Source organism: Salmo salar, chromosome ssa06 (genome assembly GCF_905237065.1).
Source record: "Salmo salar chromosome ssa06, Ssal_v3.1, whole genome shotgun sequence".
NCBI classification, from domain to species: domain Eukaryota; kingdom Metazoa; phylum Chordata; class Actinopteri; order Salmoniformes; family Salmonidae; genus Salmo; species Salmo salar.
The window spans coordinates 33,013,106-33,034,380 of NC_059447.1; the positions used below are offsets into that span (position 1 = coordinate 33,013,106).

Consider the following 21,275-nt stretch of genomic DNA (forward strand, 5'->3'; position numbering starts at 1 on the left):
CTAATCATGTAAATGTAATTAACTAGAAAGTCGGGGCACCACGGAAGAACGTTTATAGAGCCGTTATCTTCCGAATAAACTCTTAAAATACTTTGTAATATTTTACATCGATAGCAGTCAATATTAACCCTTATCTTATTTTCAGTCTCATAATGAAAGTTGTAAATTCTTGGCTATCTTCACGAACCCTGGCTAACAAGTTGAATCAGCAATACAAAATTGGGTTTAATTATTTATTTACTAAATACCTAACTAATCACACAGAATTACAAATACACAGAATACAATGATGTCATACAGAATTCCCCCCTGGTGAACGGAACCTGTATGAAAGCTGGTTACACAAAGGAAAGGGGGTTGGGCTTGAATGAAAGAGCGGGAAGATTTAGGAACAAAGAAACAGCAGCTATGCTATCGTAAATACATTATCTTATGCATTCTAAATTACCGCCCATTTGTAAAAGGAAAATGCAATAAATATTTACTCTGAGCTGCGCTTCGGTAGATTGGTCGTAGATGCTGGCCGGGTTGGCCAACAGATCTTCCTGTTACTCGGAAGAATGTCTCTGGTGGTAAATTGGATACATGGTGGTATCTTCGTCCGTCTGTTAGACTGGATCCGTCGTCCGTCCTTTCCTAGCCCACGTATACAGCGGCCGCTGCTAACTCAACGGCTAGGAAGTAGCACTTCTGTAGTGAATAAGCTCAAAGTTCATACCAGTTCATACCATAGCTCACGCCGAGGTTGGCTTAGTTCTGTCCTTGACATGTGTGTCCTTCTAACGTAGAGGCTGCAGACCTCCCGTACTGGAACAACTGGTTATCTTTTCGTCAAAGGCTTATATAGTGGAGAGGGGGGAAGGATGTGTTTCATCGTTTATAACCCCTCCTCTTCACAGGGGTGGGCCACTGATCAAGCAGGGCACTTTCCTTATGAAAACCCAATTCTCTCATTTGGAAGCTAAAATTACATTTAATCTCCTAACAAACAATTTCAATATCAAACATTTCAATTGCATAACAATTCCATGTTACTCTGATAACTAGAGAGTGTATACTTTCTCAGGTACCGTTTATGTCGTCCTGTCATCAGTCATAATGTCTCAGATGACAAGCGAACTGACATACATACTCATTACGTTATCAAGCATATTTCCAACTGGTTTTATTACCAAAATATGGTTCCTTTCCCCATTTGTTTGATGTTCCCAGTCTCTCTATATTTAACAGGACAGCAGTCCTTCAGTAGGGTCAGTAAGAGAGGGGAAGGGAGAAAGGTATTTATGGGGGGGGGGTCATAAACCTTACCCACAGGCCAACGTCATGACAGTACTTATGTGTGACTCCGAATCAGCAACAACGAACTACAGCTGTGCCTGATTGGGAGCCACACACGGCCCAAAACAAAGAAATACAAAAACATAGAAAAATGAACATAGAACGCCCACCCAATGTAACACCCTGGCCTAACCAAAATAAAGAACAAAAACCCCTCTCTATGGCCAGGGAGTTACATTAACAGGTACATGTTTATCAATAATTGGAAGAAGCAATTTCATAAATTCATCAAGTGCAGCGTCATTAATCACATAAGACCAAAAAAATATATTTTACATCATCCACATTAAAGTCACAGTAAAATATTTTGTATGATCTCTTATACACTATTTTAGGCCCAGGTTTTGGAACTTTGGCTTTGCTGGATATAGCCACTATATTGTGATCACTGCATCCAATGGGTACCGATACAGGTTTAGAACAAAGTTCTACAGTATTAGTAAAAATGTGATCAATACATGTGGATGATCTTGTTCCTGTAGTGTTTGTAAACACCCTGGTTGTTTGTTTCTGAGTGATGCAACATGTGCCTAGTAGACAACATGACGGCGCAGATTACTGTTCAATTTGAGAATTGCGCTCATTCCCATTCACGTCATGGGCCATAGACAGGTGCACTGTGGTTCAGCTTAATCGATGCCAATGCCTAGTAGTGTGGGCGGGGTTCAACAGGTACAGTACATTTTTTAGAGCTGTCACTCCTGTCTAAAAAGTGCAGAGATATTCTTGAAACACAACTAACGTATGTAATTTTCTGTAACACAGCATACTGACTGTATAAAGACATGTTTATCAGTTGTATATTTCCTTGCAAATTCCTGATGGACAGTCCAGTGAATTGTTGATGTTTTGAATGTACTTCATTTGGATTACTTTCTACAGTGCTTGTTTGCAATAAATGCCACTGCCTTCCTAATGGGGCTGGCGGGGTTTGCGGTGGATGACTTCCTGCTGTGGCAGATGCAGGACCATGGGAGCAGCGAGCTGCACATGGGCCTCTCTTTAGCCGTAGCGTTGCTCTCCCGGGCCGCCTTCCCTCTGCTGAGTGGCCGGGTGTCGAAGCTCCTGAGCCCAGGCAGGGTGCTGCTGGTGGGGACGGCCTGCCTGGCCCTGCAGTGCCTCTACTACTCCTTCCTGTGGGGCCCATGGGCTGCAATACCTGTCCAGGTGCTGAGCTGCTTCAGCAGTGGCGCCCTCTGGTGGGCAGTGCAGGTGCAGTGTGAGGACGTGGCCACGCCGGGCACAGAGAGGAGCGTGAGGAGGGTCTACCAGGCCCTCTCTCTGGACCTGGGGGCAGGGCTGGGCAGCATGGCCGGGGGGTTTGTTGTCCACAGGTTTGGGGTATCTGTGCTATTCAGAGGCATAGCGGTGATGCTGCTCCTGTGGTGCCTGGTTCTGCCCCTGCTCCAGTGGAAAGCCCCACACCAACGCAGGATCAACTACTCCCGCCTCGTCGCTGCTGACACCAGTGAAGTGAGTGAATCAGAGTCGGAGCAGGAGACAGACTGCCTGGAGAAAGTCCTGGAGGATGACGAGCAATAATAACATGGGCAGGAGTATAAATCATTAGACCTAAGGAACAATATGCAACATAATGGAAGGATGACATTATCAATTCTGCTCCTGGACGATTCCACCACCACTTACAGACATGTCACTCTTCATTTAGTCTGCCTTCTTGCTGCTCCACAAACTGCTAAGTGAATCTGTCCCTGGCTGGTTTAATTGAAAACCCAGTATTGCTTTTTAATTCTCTTTACGGCAGCTTTATTCATTTAGTGCTAATGCTCTAGCATTCCCCACCTGCCCAGAAGGCATTTAGCATTCTTCAGTTAAACTAAACACGTGGACTGCAAGCCTCACTATTGCACTGGAGGTTGATCCACTGTGAATGCAGAGTGATGATAAACTGTCATTTGCATAAGCTATCAAGAAACTCTGGATAGCAAATAACGGAGAAGAATTAGGTGTGGGCAGGTGACTGTGCGAGTGCTTATGAGTGTTACTACAGTCCACGTTAGGCAGCTTTACTGTCTGTAACATAAGGCCTCTTGAGAGCAGGTGTGGTCTTTGGGCGAGACAAAACCCTGGACTAACAGACTCATCCTGTATGTGTGGTTTAGCCTGCTCTCACATGACAAAGATACTTACTCTCTTGAGTCCACTGTGAAAATTTTGTTTTGTTCAACTGTAGTAGAACTCACCCCTTGGGTCAGTTTCCTAACTAAACATGAAGTGCCTCTTGTGTGGGGGAAGTATTTGAAGCTATCTGTGGTTGGTTGCTGAACTTGTAGGTTAGATGGTGTTTGCTAAACCTGTATTTCAAAGGATGTTTGCCAAACTTGCCACAGGTGACATGGCCCATTTTGACCTGACTGTTATTTCAGAATATCAGCCAGAGACACTAATATAGTTTAGCACCTCTCCCTGAAACCTTTGTCTAATTTACAATGCTTGGAGTGGATATAACAATACATTACATACAGTGGTTGATATACATGTCCAATGACTAGTAGTATATCAATAAAAATATGAGTATTATTGTGCCTTGAAGACATTCTCAAATATTGATGACTGCCATTACAATACCTTTTGTTTATCTAATGTTTGTAGTCTGTTTATTGATACATTGTAAGTCAATGCAGTGGACAGTATATGTCAATACCTCATAACAGCATAGTGTCAAACATCAGAAAATGTCTTGTAGTGTTTTTAAACAACACAAGCAGGAAACCCAATGCCTCTTGTGTCAATATCAATACGCCTCTTAATGTAACAAAGCAAAAGTCAGCAGTATGTGGAACTCCTCTTGAATCTTTGTATTTGGCCTTGTCTGTCATGACTCATGCCTGGAGAACAGTCAGTTGAGTGATAAGGAGCTGTCAGCCTGAGCAGGCGCCATAAGTAAAATATTTGTTTTCCAACAGTACCAGTCGGTCCCAGACGGTGGTCCTTCTGTTCAAGTCCACCTCATACTGTTGACTTACTCACGCACTATCCTGACCTTATCAGCCAGAGATAAAAAATAATTTTTGTGGGGGGGGGGATTGTCACCTCATGAAATTGACTGAACTCTTTTATATTTGTATCTGTCTGTGTACTGTAGACCTATAGGATACTGCTCTCTACTGATGACTTTAGTCTGAAGTCCCTCTGTGTACACAGCTGCTGGATCAGCTTATAGGGTACGTGACGCTGCCCTGGGCTTGGAGTGCTTCCACCTACTGGCCAGAGGCAGCACCTGCTGCCAGCCCAGTCTCTCCAGACCAGACAGAGCTGGCTGACAGCCCCATTCAGTGAACATGGATGATGCTTCCTATACAGCAGCACCATCTGCTCCCTCCTCGCCAGTCAGTCCTCAAGGGCCCTGCAGGATGAAATCATGTCAGCTCCAGCATAAACTCAATCAGGCATGGAAAATGAATGGTGGAAGCTGATATCACATGTGAATGTTATTCATTTTTTGAGGTGGGGGAATATTGATCCCCTCCATAACCTTACCTTTGCAAGTCACAAGGTGGCGCTTCACGTTATACTTCAGTCATTTGACTCGAGCTGTATCCGTGGTGCTGAAATCACACTGTATTCTGCAAATACACAGCCGACGTTCAACATGTATTCTCCACGTGGTGATGGTGTTACGTTATGGCCACGTAAATAAATGGGCTGCGCCGTGTAATTACATTTTCAAATAGGCTAAAGTAGGCTAAGGGTATCTATCTGCTACTGATTTATCATTATCAAGCCTGAAGTCGTTCAAACCGAAGAAATGGAAGAAGAGCGAAAATCCTCCAAACAATATGGGTCTTTGGAACGAAGCAAATTGGATGGAAAAGCCGATAAGAAGGGTGAGCCTTTGTAAAATGCTTAATTATATACAGTACATAGCATAGAAAGTTGTATATATGCGGGCTGCCTTTTTATAATCTATTCTACTGTGAGTTTGTTTTGCATGAGGATAAATTGAGTTTGATAGAACGTGGTGCTGAAATCTTAACGTTTAAGTCTATTTTCTTTACAAAAATCCAATATGTTTTGTGATTTGGAGACTTTATGAAGATTATATGATACTCAAACTGAGCTCCATCTATACATTGAATACTTGCAGTAATTCAGATTAGATGAACGTGTTGTCATATTCTTCATGGCTATAAGGCTCAAAATGTTACTCTGGTCCATGTGCTGATCATAAAATGAAACACTTGACTGGGATAAGGACACTCATTGGTGAGTGGAATGGAGTAGTGATCTGATATTATTGTGTAATGTCTGTTTTCTTCTTCTGTACTAGTAGAATCATTTCATGAACATAGACCATGGATAATGTTACTGCATTTAGGAGTAAACGCCATAACGGGAAGACTCGTGACGAAAGATAGATCGGTCTGAGAGTGAGAATAATTTTCTGAAAAGAACTTGGTGCAACAAGGCATAGAACAGAGCGTGCAGAAGGCAGGGGAGTACACTTTAAAATTACATCTGAAGACTGGGGGCGGCAAGGCGACCTAAAGAGCGACTTTGCTTTGAATTAGTAGGCAAAATGATGGAAATCGAGGGTGTTTGAGCTGAGGTTGAGGAAGTCTTTTTTTTTTACTTCCTCTTAGTGTTTTTGGTATGCAGAGGGGCTCAGTAGAGTGGCCTGGTATCCTAAAAGAAGACGTGAAACTGCTGTCCTTACTCATTGTGTTACTCTGTCTCTACAGGTACCGTGTGAGGATATGACTCACCTTCGCCTCTAGCTGTGACTCTTCACAGGTGACACAGGGAGAGACAGTGATGAGTCTCTAAAAAGGCGAACAGGAACGGAGTGTAGCCAGCCACACACAGAGCCCTGGTAAAGCTCTGGTAATCCAAAATGACATTTTGAAATCCAATTGTGAGGAGCAATTTTCACAATAGGGGCAGAATATTGCCTCCGGGGAAAGGCATACACAGCATGCAACCCACGATCAAAACACAGACGTCAAGCTTGAACTGAGGATTTCTTCCAAATGCGTAATTAGTGAAGATCCATTGAAAAAAAACTATCAGGAGCTGCTAAAACGTAAATGATAATGTGTGTGTTTAATGGCATTAGCCTTGTTATCCCTGGTGATTTGGCCTTTGTTTTCACTTAATGTTGTCTTTTCTGACAAGGTGAAGTAATTAAGAGCCAATTGCAGCACTGTTGGAGGAGTCATAGCTGGTGTGTGAGGAGGCTGCAGGATGAACAGTAGTGATGCGTTACTGGGCTTTCAGTGGGCTGCAGGATTACGTAGTGGTGAGGAGTCTACCTGGGCTTTCTGGGCTGCAGGATTACATAGTGGTGAGGAGTCTACCTGGGCTTTCTGGGCTGCAGGATTACATAGTGGTGAGGAGTCTACCTGGGCTTTCTGGGCTGCAGGATTACGTAGTGGTGAGGAGTCTACCTGGGCTTTCTGGGCTGCAGGATTACGTAGTGGTGAGGAGTCTACCTGGGCTTTCTGGGCTGCAGGATTACGTAGTGGTGAGGAGTCTACCTGGGCTTTCAGTGGGCTGCAGGATTACGTAGTGGTGAGGAGTCTACCTGGGCTTTCAGTGGGCTGCAGGATTACATAGTGGTGAGGAGTCTACCTGGGATTTCTGGAGGTCAGAGGGAGTTGACTCTTCAGGGCAGTTCACTATGGGAGGTGTCTTGAGTTGCCTCATTAAACTAATGTTAACTAAGAACACAATAGCATTGGATCAGAAAAGCCCCTCTGTAACAATAGACTAAAGAAGGACATCTCAGCCTTTAATCCAAAACTGAGATCCGAGTCATTTGTCATCATCAAGCTGCCTCAAATTCCCCTCGCCATCATGTTCAATTCTTTCACTCATCCCCAGCCAGTGTAACGCAAGTCTGTAGAGCGTTACACTGAGCAATGGATGGTTTATTCCAATTCTCCAACCCATCGTCTGTTGTAGGATGGAACATGTCTAGACCAAATGAAGAGGAATCTACATGATTATCAGTTATTGTAAACTAGTCCTAATGCCAAATGATTTATTGTTGTAGTTGCCCAATATACATTCATGCACCAGTTAGTGTATGCATAGTTTACATATGTATAGTGTTTGACAGTTCTAAGCCATTGCAGGTTGAGATGACTATAATGGAGATTATATTCAGTGTGTCATAACATCTTGGGAAACTAGGATCTCCTCACGGATACCAATCACAGCGCTTCACAGACTATGACCAATGAAACAGACCGGCCCCCTCCTGGCACCACTGCCAAATTAGGAAATGTTAATGAGACTGCACGAGTCTACTCAACTGATGACCTTAACCAGTTCATTATAGATTCTAGAAATGCACTAGTTCATGGGTGTTCAGCATCTCTTTCCTACTATAATTGTCACTGATTCTCAGTCTTCTTTCTCATTGTCTGAGATTATTTCTCATTGTTCATGAAACTCTGACATGTATCAATATCCTGAATTCAACTGTTTAGCGAGAGCTGCCGTCATGCCATCCCAATCTCAGCACCACTGAGTCTCTGCCCAGCCTGGCAGTGTGCCACTCAGAAAGGCACGTTCCCTCCATGCTGTCCCACTGGGGGAGGCAACCCAGGAAGCGTGCTGCACACATGCTGTAATTAAGGCAGGCTGAAGACACACACTCACCACCATGCACCCACCCACCCACCCACCACTTATGTTGCTGCCATACTTTTTACTATGTTGTTGTTGTTGTTGTTATTATTTATCCTGGTACCAGTCACTTTCTCATAATCTCTGCCTACATGTACATATCTACCTCAATACTCCAGTATCCCTGTACATTGTACATTTGGTACTGGCACTGACCCTGTATATAGCTTATTTATTTTTTCTCATGTTTTGTTTTAGTTTTTTCTTAGTTATACTATTTTGATATTGAATACTTCACTGTTGGGTAGGGCAAGTTAAGCATTTCACTGTATTTGTGCATGTGACAAATAAAACTTAACTTGAAAAGACAGGAGTTCTGTTCTGGCCTCTCTTCTATGACACGATCATGTTGTGCTGGGATAGGTGGCGCGAGCAGAATAAGGACTCATTTGTTCCCATTTTCCTGCTGATGCACAGTACTATGTCAATTTAGCAGGAGAATAACTTGTTAATACACTACATGACCAAAAGTATGTGGACACCTGCTGGTCGAACATCTCATTCCATTTCATCTCATTAATATGGAGGTGGTCCCCCTTTGCTGCTATAGCAGCCTCCACTCTTCTGGGAAGGCTTTCGACTAGATATTGGAATACTGTTGCAGGGACTTGCTTCCATTCAGCCACAAGAGCATTAGTGAGGTCGGGCACTGATTTTTGGCAATTAGGCCTGTTTGATGGGGTTGAGGTCAGGGCTCTGTGTAGGCCAGTCAAGTTCTTCTACACCTCAACAAACCATTTCTGTATGGACCTCGCTTTGTGCTGAAACAGGAAAGGGCCTTCCCCAAACTGTTGCCATAAATTTGAAAGCACAGAATCATCTAGAATGTCATTGTATGCTGTAGCATTAAGATTTCCCTTCACTGGAACTAAGGGGCTTAGCCGAACCATGAAAAACAGCCACAGACAATTATTCCTCCTCCACCAAACTTTACAGTTGGAACTATGCATTGGGGCAGGTAGCATTCTCCTGGCATCCGCCAAACCCAGTTTTGTCCGTCAGACTGCCAGATGGTGAAATGTGATTCATCACTTCAGAGAACTCGTTTCCACTGTTCCAGAGTCCAATGGCAGTGAGCTTTACACCACTCCAGCCGATGTTTGGCATTGCACATGGTGATCTTAGGCTTGTGTGCGGCTGCTCAGCCATGAAACCCCATATCATGAAGATCCCAACGAACAGTTATTGTGCTGACGTTGCTTCCAGAGGCAGTTTGGAACTCGGTAGTGAGTGCTGCAACCGAGGACAGACGATTTTTGCGCATTATGAGCTTCAGCACTTGCCGGTCCTGTTCTGTGAGCCTGTGTGGCCTACCACTTCGCGGCTGAGGCGTTGTTGCTCCTAGACGTTTCCACTTCACAATAACAGCACTTATAGTTGACCGGAGCAGCTCTAGCTGGGCAGAAATTTGACGAACTGACTTGTTGGAAAAGTGGCACCCTATGATGGTGCCACGTTGTAAGTCACTGAGCTCTTCAGTATGGGCCATTCTACTGCCAATGTTTGTCTATGGAGATTGTATGGCTGTGTGCTCGATTTTATACACCTGTCAGCAGTGGGTGTGGATGAAATATCCGAATCCACTAATTTGAAGGTGTGTCCACATACTTTTTTATATATAGTGTATCTTTGTTTTCTTGTTTCCCTTCCAGCAGAGGAAGACATTGTCTCAATGGCGGACTCCACCATCACAATAGATCACATTGAAGGGGAGCTTTTCAGAATCGAGCGGATACGGGATGTTCTAGTACGGAGGGAATCAGAACTAAGATACATGTGAGCATTTTTTAAATAACTATCCAATCACACCAACACTCAGTTTCTGACATCTTTTGGTGATTTATCAAAGCCCTCTAGTATGAGGTAGAAGAACAGGATACACATTTTGGGCCTTTTCAGTCTCACACATAACATCCATGCCCTGGCTCCTTGTGGAATGGGTTGTGGTTGAACTGTAGTAGGTTTTCACAGGGCTCATTAGAGTTCCACAGTGATCCCCTCGGACTTGGTGACGCTCCACATATGACAGCATCTAGCGATTGTGCATGAAGGCGAATACTGTGTAGAGGACAGCAGCGCTTTGCCTGCTGTCCTATTAGTCTACCAGCTCAGCTCCTACACTTGTCTCATCACTGCACATGGACTTAGTTCTAAAAACAAAGGGTTTTATATTCTTCTCTGTCCGATCCCCTTGGCTGTAATGTTTCTTCTTCATTATTGTGACATGTGCAGGGGAAAGAGGGGAGAGACTCAGAGAAAAGATAATGATGCTGGGTATGGGGAGGTCCAGTTTCTGGGGAGATGTGCACCGATGCATACAGTAGGCTACATTCTCACTGTTCCTCCTCAAGACCTTTCTGGGTTGGAGCTTACATATAAGAAACCCTTTAATCGAAGTAAAACATCCTATGGGATTTCTGTGAGAATCGGTATGATTACTGAACACTAACCCTACTCTACACTAACAATAATCACTATTGGCCTGGTAAACAACCGCACTTCCGCTCACCGTTAAGTAGATGAGCACAGCGGCACAGAGAGAGCTTTTCTCACTTCTTACTGTATCTGTGATTCCTTCTATTTCATCTCCAGGAACAGGAGCATATTGACGCCAGTTGCTGGAGAGCTCAAGGTCTTTTCAAGGCTGACCACAGCTCTAACAGAGAGAAACTGAACAGTGATAGCATAATACCTTTGTTCATGTGGAAAAGTAATTACTGTTAGGTTTCTGATGTGTAAAGTAGCTTGTTTCCTTATCTACTTAGGTGGAAGTGAAATTAAAAACGAATAACATGACATGGTTTACTTATGGAATGAAATGAGAGCTCTCATTTGCATGCAGTGCATTAGGTGTATGCAGTTCAGCGTGTATTCTTTAATGCTGTAGGCACCACAAGGTGCTTTATTGTGAAGGTGTAATGCCGGGGTGCAGCTTCAGACACAATGACAGGGCAATACAAAGGGAATCCATATTAAAGCACGTACACAATTTCCATGCAAATAAGCTGTGATGCAGCTAATGTATTGGTCATGAAGTGGCTTGAAGATAATAACACATTTCCTGTGCTTAAAGGGCTTGGGGGCATGTTTATCTTGGAGTTAATTTTCCTCTTATTGTCTGATGGAAAAGCCCAGTTATCCAGAGTCTCAGTGTCTGACCAGTATTGTTTACTTAAACCTCCCTACCTGAGTCAATTAGTGAAATGAGATATGATGCAGCTGCAGCTCAGATAGATGGGGAGTGACTCATTCTCAGAGGCCCTGTGGCATCCGAGTTAATTCAGCTAATAAACCCTCAGCCAACAATCATTTCAGTCCACCTGAGAAGAGGAGAAAGCTAATTTAGTTCGCCATTTCCACTGAAGTGGTTTCTGTCTGTAGGATAGGCTAATATGGTTATTGCTATCATGTTTATGTTTACCAAGCTGAAATGGGAAATCGCTTAAATTCTATAGCGTTACATTCTACTATGTATTTGGCCATTTAAATGTACTGTGTTCGAATCGCTTGTGGAGTCACAAAATGTTATTTTTAAATAAAACTCATTATCTCTACACTCAACTAGAGAATCTCTCCCAGTCTCCTAGCTCTGCCTGTCAGACAGTTTTTTCACTCGGCAGCAATTATTTTTTAATTGCTATAATTCGCTGTCATTATATTGACCACGTTCTAATAGAGGAGTTATTGCAGAAGCTGAGAGCTTGAGGAAAGTTATGCCTCAGTAGACAGGACAACTCCAGGGTTGTCTGGCACATTGTGGTCCCAGGGGAAGGGTGATCACATCAGAAGGTCCTCTATGTCACAACCCTTATTACTGCCCAGCAGGATCTGTCTGTCTGTCCATAAGTGTTAACCCTAGTGTGGGGTTATACATGCAAGCCACAGTGTCTTCAGAGAGACCACTCAACACTGGAGCCAGCATGATTGTATTTTTAAGACTACAATCTCTCCATCCTCTGTATTGAAGCATTCTGTATGGGTTTCAATTGTTCTGTCAATAAGAGCAATTAGGATTGATTCCTGAGTGTCAGACTAAGTGTGGTACAGGGAGAAGAACAGCCACTGTACTGACAGTCGATACGTGACAGGATCCAATTCTCACCTAGTCCTGGGTTCTCTTCCCCTGGGTCATACTAAACGGCTGTGAAGATAGATTGCCTTTGAAGTATATCAATGTGGTTTATGATTGAGAATGAAATAGATTCCTAAATTCTTTCCCCCTCAGGATGGACGACATTCAGCTTTGTAAGGAAATCACACGGCTGAAAAAAGAACTTCAGAAGCTAGTGTCTGTTTCAGGTAGGCTACCATACACTCTTAGAACAAAGGGTTCCAAAAGGGTTCTTCGGCTGTCCCCATAAGAGAACCCTTTTTGGTTCCAGGTTTAACCGTTTTGATTTCCAAGTAGAACCCTCTGTGGAAAGGGTTCTACATGGAACACAAAAGGGTTCTACCTGTGACCAAAAAGGTTCTATCTGGAACCAAAAAGGGTTCTTCAAAGGGTTCTCCTATGGGGACAGCCAAAGAACCCTTTTGGTTTCTAGATGGCATCTTTTCTGTGTGTGGTGACTCTCTCTGTGTGAGGTGAGGTGTTCAATTCTGTAATGGTTTTCTTAGAGAAGTGGAGGAGTCAGGCGCAGGACACAGGGATAAAGGTAAACAAACGTGTTTACTAAAATTATCAATCAATCTTCTCATCAAAAAATACATAGTTTGGAGAAACACCTCCAACTACACAAAACAGACAAACAATCACCGACAAGACAAACAGGAAATGCAGAGGTTTAAATAATGAACATAATTAGGGAAAATCAAAACAGGTGTACACAATAAAGACAAAACCAAACGAACAGTGAAACATCGATCGGTGGCTAGTAAGCCGGTGACGTCGACCGCCGAACGCCGCCCGAACAAGGAGAGGGGTCGACTTCGGCGGGAGTCGTGACAAATTCACATTATAGAGAGCACACACACTCGCTGTGCGAGAAAATGAGGGAATATCTGCATCAAAAGGGCTTATGGTCCAGGTAGTGCTCTAGGAAAGCCAATAATTAAAGATTTGCAGGACAGACAAGCAGAAGATTTGGAGCACAACATCCTTATCTCAGTTTATCATTTCAATGTTTCAGCCCCCTCTGAATTATCTCACATTTGGTAGGTTAGATCCATTGGTAATGCTATCCACGCCACTTTCTCAGTATTATTACAGGAACACCATGCACAGTGGTTACAGATCCATCAGCCTAAATTTTATTTGCCTGGTGCTTAATCTTGAACTGGAGCTGTATGAATGCTTAATGATTCCTAACATCTATGATTACTATATGAACTGTCTGTGACTGCTGTATGACCACTCCATGACTATACTGTCTGTATGACTCCAGACACAGACAAATCCAATGAGGACCGGCAGAGGGAGGAGGAACTGCTGCAGCAGATCCACAAGCTGGTGGAGACCAGGGACTTCCTGGTGGATGACGTGGAGTTTGAGAGGCTCAGGTGAGTGCTGCCATGATCTTAAAGGCAAGGAGGGTTGGGCCATCATGTTCTTAAAGGCAAGGGCTACCGTAACTATCCATGTTGCCGAAGTAGCATCTAGTGACTATTAATATTGGTGACTCAGTCATTGTCACCTCTGAGCCATACTGTATCGGAGCCAGTTGGGGAACATTCTTCCATGTCACTGTCAATGTGAATTAAACCCACGCGATCGATCTGTTGAGGTGGATTTAAAAGGGTATTTTTCACTTCTGTGGTTTATAGAGTATTGTATTCTCTCTAGAGGCTGGGCTGAGCGTTGTGTGTTGCTCAGTGTATATTTAGTGTAAATGACAGTGAGTCACACAGAGAAAGCAAGCCCCTTCCACATTGCATTTGTTTACAGCGCTAAATTAGCTGTCTTGCATGTCAGGCATCCCTGCTTATGACTACAAGTCTGAGTGACACTTTTGACAGCTCTCAGAAAGGTGGGTGATATGTGGGAAGCAGATACTTAATAATTTACAGTAAAGTGATGTTGACAGTTGAAAATCATGAAGAGAAAATGATACATTGTTAAAGTGAATTCACACCATCCACACATGTGAACAAATGTCGGAGGTGTTTGTGTATGCCTCTTTGTCTCTATCCAGTTGTTTGGTTGGTTATTTGTTTATTTTGTGTGTGTGCATGCTTATGTATCACTGTGTTTTATGGCAACAGTGGCTGTGAAAGATATAGGAAGATTTGACCCTTTGTTAACTGTGCACATACCACTAAATCTCCTTCAACAGGGAGAGAGAGGAGGACAAAGAAATGGCTGATTTCTTGCAGTCTAAATTCCCAAAGACCTCGAAGAAAAAAGGTATGAGCAAATGTGTTACCATGGTGCTGTGTAGTCAAGGTTCAAATATGAAGCTTCCTTTTGTGCAGTTAGTCCAAGACGCATTGAATGAACCAAGTTAAAATATGATAACATTAACAATGCTGATGAGGATGATAATGATGTCTCTTTTATTCCCAGACGTCACCTCCAAAGCCCAGCAGACTTCGTCCACTCCCTTCGTCACCAAAACCGGTCTCACCCTTCTGAAGGAGTGCTGCGGCTTCACATGCTCTGTCATGTAGACTCCCTGCCCTGTGGAGAGACAGAGACACTTTGTTGGTTTCTGGATGGGGTTATTTGTGTTGAGCGGGCAGACAGCGCTCTCATACTTCGACTATAACCCTAAACATATGTACAGTGATGGTTGGGACTGTGTTCCCATCAATGAATCTATTGCTGGGTCATTGCACCAATTTAGTGCATTTTGAGAAGTGTAACTTGGTCAAAAAAAAACTTTCGATTTCATCACATTTTTACATTCTGTCATATAAATGACTGAGTCAAGTAGGCTATATATATATGACATATATATAGCCTACTTGACTCAGCCAAGTCCATAAATCAACACATATCTTCTTCATCCCCATGGTTAAAATAAGTCTTCTGGTCTGTGACCATGTTTCAATTAACAAACAGAGGTACTATCCTTTGGACAGAGTGAAAATGACAACAGAACGTTTCCATTCTGATACATTCTTTTTATCTGTAGCAAATGTGGGTCAGCTCCTGGAAATGACTATCTGGCCACCCTTGGATGGTTGGTGTATATTACAAATAAGGAAAGCTGTCTGTAAAACCTGTAGTGTGATTTGACACGGTGAGTGACTACGTTTAAAAGCTCTGCAGCAGGAGAGTCATTGAGCACCAGGTTAATGGCAATTATCTTATTCAAATAGACCCTGTCCAATTAAAGTAATTAGACAGTATTATGTGTAGCTATGACTGCAATTATCCCTCTTTAATGCATTAGAGCTTGACACTTCATTCCCATGGGCATTGTCTACACAGCTATGACTAGCAAACCTCACTCTGTCTCTTGGTGACATTTTACATGGTCACGGCTAACTATGACACTGCTTAACCTTGCTAAAGGCCACTGCTTGCTTGGCTTCCATGCCAGGTGAAAAAAGGAGCTAAAATAGATCCTCCTCTCTGTCATTTGGCCCCTTGGTATCTCCCCTCTGGACTAGCTACTTTACTATGGTAGCTACCCTGTTATTAGCTGTGTCTGATTCCAGGAAAGTCACCAGAATTATATTCAGCTCTCTGCTTTCACAATTGTAATATTATTTCAGTTTCAAATGCCATGTTTTGCTTTTTTTGTTCCCCATTACCTTCTATTATGCTGATTGGTCTGATGGGAATTTCTGTTGTTTGCAATTTGCGATACTTGTACATTTTTGTGACAGTAGAGGTAAATGTGTGATAGTGAAAACCATGTACTGTGAACGTGGCTTTGACAAATATCTCAGAGTATCAAGGACAACTTTCCAAGCAGAATGGAGATCAGAATTTCTCCCCTTTGAATGAGATAATATGCCTTGAAACCAACTGTCTGCTGCTTATTCTATTACAAAACACTCTTTAACCTGACATCTATCAATGAGCACAGTCTGCTCAATGTAACAGCTCATTCACAATGCTCTGTATGTTTGTTTAATTGTCTACAACGGTTTAATCCAAACTGTGTGGAAAACTGAACATGTATTTTCACATTTATGATCCTAATGGCCATGAGAGTTGATTGTGATTAGGCTACTTGTTATTATGTTTTGTGGCTTAGAATGTCAGAACTTCTGGTTGTAAATATTGTATTGGTTTAGCGTGCTTGTCTAATTAAAGAGTTGTAATGTAGGTTTATTCTATGTAGAATAATAATATGTAATGTAGGTTTATTCTATTATTAAACCATTATTATTAAATAACTGTTTAAATCTGGACTGTTTAAATCTGGACTGTATTACCCCCAAGCCAGGTAAAAGCTTGTGCAAGGATATTGTAAGCTGGTTATAAGGAGCTAAATTGATTTATTTCAAGATCATGTACATCTTTACCCTAATTGAATCTTGTGCTTTCTGTACTCTCATCTCTATGAATCACTACGCTAACAAATGCTTTGTGTTATCAAGTGAGTGTGATAATTAGGCTGTTTTTTTTCCTTCTCTTCCACGCTCACATCTCAGAGACATGGGTGGGCGTCGAGAGCATGGGAAACAAAGACACAGGAGCCAGTGGAGGCTGCCTAGGGGAGAACGGCTCATAATAATGGCCGGAACGGAGCAAATGGAAACCATGTGTTTGATGTATTTGATACCATTCCACTGATTCAGTTCCAGTTAGTACCACGAGCCCGTCCTCCCCAGTTAAGGTGCCACCAACCTCCTGTGACAGGAGCGTTACTGAACTGTCACCACAAAGTAAATGTAATGCGTGGGGTTTGGGCTTTAACATCTAACCTATTACAAAGAGCATTCTGCCACATGCGTGTGCAACTGTCATGACAACGGCCCATGATGGGAGCGATGGTGTTGCTCTACACTAGTGAGAACCAAGTGTTTGTATTTTCGCTCCAGAGCACGTTCCTCCTCACATAACCCTAACCCTGCACTGCGCTGCGCACACAGATGACTCATCCAAGGGACTCAGGGGGAGATGGATTGTGATCCACTGGCTTTTTCTTTCTCTGAAATCCTTCACTCCATAGCAAGTCCACCACTGGGGGACCATCTGCAAAGGAAAGCTGATCCTAACAAATAATAATACACACTGCTTCAGAATGGGAAAACTGTCAATTGACAATACAGTAGCCTATACGCTGTTCAAGAGTTTGGTTTACTGGACCTAATGATATGGGTGTTTTAGATGTAATTATTGTTTTGCAAGATATCGTTGTGGATTGAAGATACTTGAAGACTCAATCATTTCTGTGGCATTTACCTGACAGCTGAGAGAAAGGCACAGCCGGTTGCAAATTACCAGACTGCGTCAGTGAAGACACCTCACTGCATTTCATTTGCAGGCCCAAAAAACATATAATCAAGCAGCTGCACAGAGAGAATTCAGACACATTACTTCCAACCCACCCTAATTGGAAGCTGCTGATTCTCAGCTAGCTCGTTCTCATATGCGGCGTGGGCCGAGACATTAAACAATCCCTGCACAAAAGATAACACGCCTTACCAATTAGGGACCATTTCTGGCAAACACATTTTTCTCTTTTTCTTTCTTCCTCCTGCACTGCTCTCGCCACCTGGACTTCCCCTCTGGTTGTGAGTTGTTATGACCGAAAAGCTCAAAGCAGGTCCAGACAAATCAATTCCTTGTAAATACAACCCCATAGTCAGGGCTGTATGCTCCCCTGCTGTATGTATTTTGTTCCCTTGACAAATGATTTTGACATTTACACAAGTGAAAGTAAATAAGAGATCTCAGTGTGCATATCAGATATGGAGAGAGATGGCACATTGGGAGGGATCAGGAGGCTGCCCACTGGAAGCTGTTGGTGGAGTGGAGGAATATCTCAGGCCTCTCACAAAGGGCCAGAAGAATAACCCAGCATGCCTTAATAACATGCGTCCTGCTCCAACTGGATGCAGCCACTCTTCACAGTTTTGTTCCCTAGCAACATGTCACCTTGCCTTTCAATGTAATGTTGTTGTTATTGACGAATGTAGAAATGAAGGCTGTGAGATTATTCTTATTATAATTGAAAGCATGGTGTTAGAGATAGCATGCTGAGGTGAGGTGGTTTAAGTTAACAATAGAGGTGTTAGAATCTAAGTCAACATCATATCAAATTCATATTCTTTACAACATTAATCCATTAATAACTTAAGCACTGTGCGTTTAGTGACATTAAAGAAATTAAGTATAGGTTCATAATGGCATCTCAATTATATATAAAGGGCATTTGAATCATGTGGTTTTGCAAATTTGCCTAGGAAGCATAGGTGAACACAAGTTGCAAGAGATGGCCTTTCCAACCTTGCATGTTGCTGCCTGTCTTTCTACTGTATCTCCATTGACCTGTGCCCTGTGACTGTGACTGGTCTAATTGAATTCATTAGTGGAGGATAAGAAAACTGTTGAAGTGTGACAATGGTTGATAAGAGCTGTAAAAGAAAACTTCCATGGAATTGTGTTATCTGACTCAGGGTTGAGGAAGAGTTGATGAGAGTTGAGACCCTTTCCTCTATCACATTCTAAGCATTTCTGCAACCTTTTCTTGATCAACTTGAACAGTATTTATATTCTGAAAAGAATCTCAACCGGATGATCTAGTGTACAACAGCTAAATAATGATCTTCAATGTATCAAGTTACTGTCGATTAAGTCTCAGTTCCCAGTTCAATATGTGATGTGCAAGATCTTGTAAACCATTGGCTCAATAACCGGAGATAGGAGAAATTACATTGGCCAGACATTGACTTGCTTCCAAATTGCATGGAATCTGTTTATATTTTCTATTCATCTTTATCACATTGACAGTGATGATGTGACATAATTTTATGTGACATTTCTGTCTATTGGCTCAGAGCTGGGCTCAGTATTGGTGACCACTGGCATTTTGCAGTCCCTGTATTGAACCCATGAGCTTCCTCTGAGAGAAGAAATCATGCTGTGCCAGCGACTGTCTTTCAGCTGTGGATGACAGGTTCATGTAGGCTGGCTATTGGTTCACTGCAGTGGTCACCAAGACTTTGCATTGGAACACACTGGTACCCTTCCATACAAGAAAGACTATTTCTCACACCCATTGTTCAATATAAGATAGCATGGGCCACCATGATTCAAGGGCTTATCACTCCCTAAACATTTTTATACCAACATTGACTAATAAGAATTCCCCATTGCATTATGATTATGGTATACAAAGGCCATAATGGTTAATTCTCTCTGTAATCATCCAGATAGTTTTTGTTGGTGTTAATTTCATGGGTACAGATCAGTGGAGGCTGCTGAGGGGAGGACGGCTCATAATAATGGCTGAACAGCAAATGGAATGGCATCAAACACATGGAAACCATGTATTTAATGTATTTGATACCCTTCCACTCATTCCACTCGAGTCCTTACCATGTCTGCCCCAATTAAGGTGCCACCAACCTCCTTTGGTACAGTTGAAAAACACTTGGAATCAGATGGATAATTGAATGCCATTGAAATACACATATTGTATGTGGAGCAAAATGTCACAGTGAATGGCCAGTGCCTTTTCAGTCTCTGTGCTGTGGAACCCAGTGATGTCAGAAAGCCCCTGGGTGTGACAGGCCAGCAGCAGAGAAGAGCACAGTGATGGTTACCCTGATTCTCTCTTTACTCCCAGACTCATGAGACCATTAATGAACAAAACAACTATTTCAGGTGCAACACAGCAACTCACATATGATGACCACAGACAGTGACCATCTCTCAAACACTATCTTCTGCATGTTCAATATTCACACTTACACATACAGTTACCGGCTCTAAAACACTCTCGCAACCTCAAAGCACCTGCAACCAAATCAGTCACACACAGAAAGATATGACATTTTTATTAGTAATATTATGGCATCATATCTGTGAGGTACAGAACAGTAAAGGCAGAGACGGTGAGAGTAACACCTCAAAAGTGTTTTCATTTCCATCTCACATGAGTTATTCTGAGTCACTCCTAGCAACTTTGCGGCATAACAAGTCAATTATTGGGCTTTTCTCCTGCATATCTCACCATCCTCTTTAAGGAAGAAAACAACATTTAAGGAATGTCATTTGCAGGTTATTTACTTTAAATGCGCAAACTATTCAATATTTTAGCTATGCTATGACATTACAATGCCATAGCATCCACAGTACATATTATTTGTTCTTTTGTTGCACATATTCTCATTACTATCTAAAAATACTGGAATAAAATAATATAGACGTGTCTATAACTCCTTATAGGGCACAGTAAATGAAGTGAAATAGCCTATGTGAAATGGAAACCATACCATAACATAACTAGTGACTGACTGACTAGTAAATCTAACATCTCTGCCATAACCCTAACATGTACATGATCTATAATAAAACAGTGCGACCCGGTGGCAGAAAACTGAATTAGTTGAAATTGCTGTAAAGCACAGAGCCGACAATATTGTTACTTTAAAGTTTACATGACTCAAAAAAACAATAACACAATTAGTGGATTCGGCTATTTCAGCCACACCCGTTGCTGACAGGTGTATAAAATTGAGCACACAGCCATGTAATCTCCATACACAAACATTGGCAGTAGAAAGGCCTTAAAGAAGAGCTCAGTGACTTTCAACGTCGCACCACCACAGGATGCCACCTTTCCAACAAGTCAGTTTGTTAAATTTCTGCCCTGCTAGAGCTGCCCCGGTCAACTGTAAGTGCTGTTATTGTGAAGTGGAAATGTCTAGGAGCAACAACGGCTCAGCTGCAAAGTGGTAGGCCACACAAGCTCACAGAACAGGACCGCAGTGTTGAAGCGCGTAATGTGTAAAAATTGTCTATTCTCGGTTGCAACACTCACTACATAGTTCCAAACTGCCTCTGGAAGCAATGTCAGCACAAGTACTGTTCGTCGGGAGCTTCATGAAATAGGTTTACATGGCCGAGCAGCAGCACATAAGCCTAAGATCATTATGCGCAATGCCAAGCGTTGCCGCAAATGGACTCAGGAGAAGTCGAAACGCTTTCTCTGGAGTGATGAATCACGTTTCACCATCTGGCAGTCCGACGGATGAATCTGGGTTTGGTGGGTGCCAGTAGAACGTTACCTGCCCCAATGCATACTGCCAATTGTAAAGTTTGGTGGAGGAGGAATAATGGTCTGGGGCTGTTTTTCATGGTTCAGGCTAGGCCCCTTAGTTCCAGTGAAGGGAAATCTTAACGCTACAGGATACAATCACATCCTGGACAATTCTGT

General features: G+C 42.7%; 2 protein-coding genes across 3 annotated transcripts; both read left to right on the forward strand.

The window, feature by feature from the left end:
* Positions 1–2,253: 2,253 nt before the first annotated feature.
* Positions 2,254–3,909, forward strand: LOC106607011 (major facilitator superfamily domain-containing protein 6-like). The gene has a single exon (XM_045721294.1). It carries the CDS (start codon positions 2,254–2,256, stop codon positions 2,878–2,880), a length of 627 nt encoding a protein of 208 aa, XP_045577250.1. The 3' UTR covers positions 2,881–3,909.
* Positions 3,910–4,818: 909 nt separating this feature from the next.
* LOC106607059 (bMERB domain-containing protein 1) lies at positions 4,819–16,281 on the forward strand. Of its 2 annotated transcripts, none has more exons than XM_014203626.2 (6): positions 4,819–5,186; positions 9,648–9,768; positions 12,218–12,291; positions 13,377–13,491; positions 14,265–14,335; positions 14,495–16,281. In XM_014203626.2, exons 1-6 carry the CDS (start codon positions 5,108–5,110, stop codon positions 14,596–14,598), a joined length of 564 nt encoding a protein of 187 aa, XP_014059101.1. In that variant the 5' UTR covers positions 4,819–5,107; the 3' UTR covers positions 14,599–16,281. The 2 variants fall into 2 exon arrangements, with proteins under 2 accessions (XP_014059101.1, XP_014059099.1); XM_014203624.2 differs by having other exon boundaries at positions 4,840–5,186; positions 9,645–9,768.
* The last annotated feature ends 4,994 nt before the right edge of the window (positions 16,282–21,275 follow it).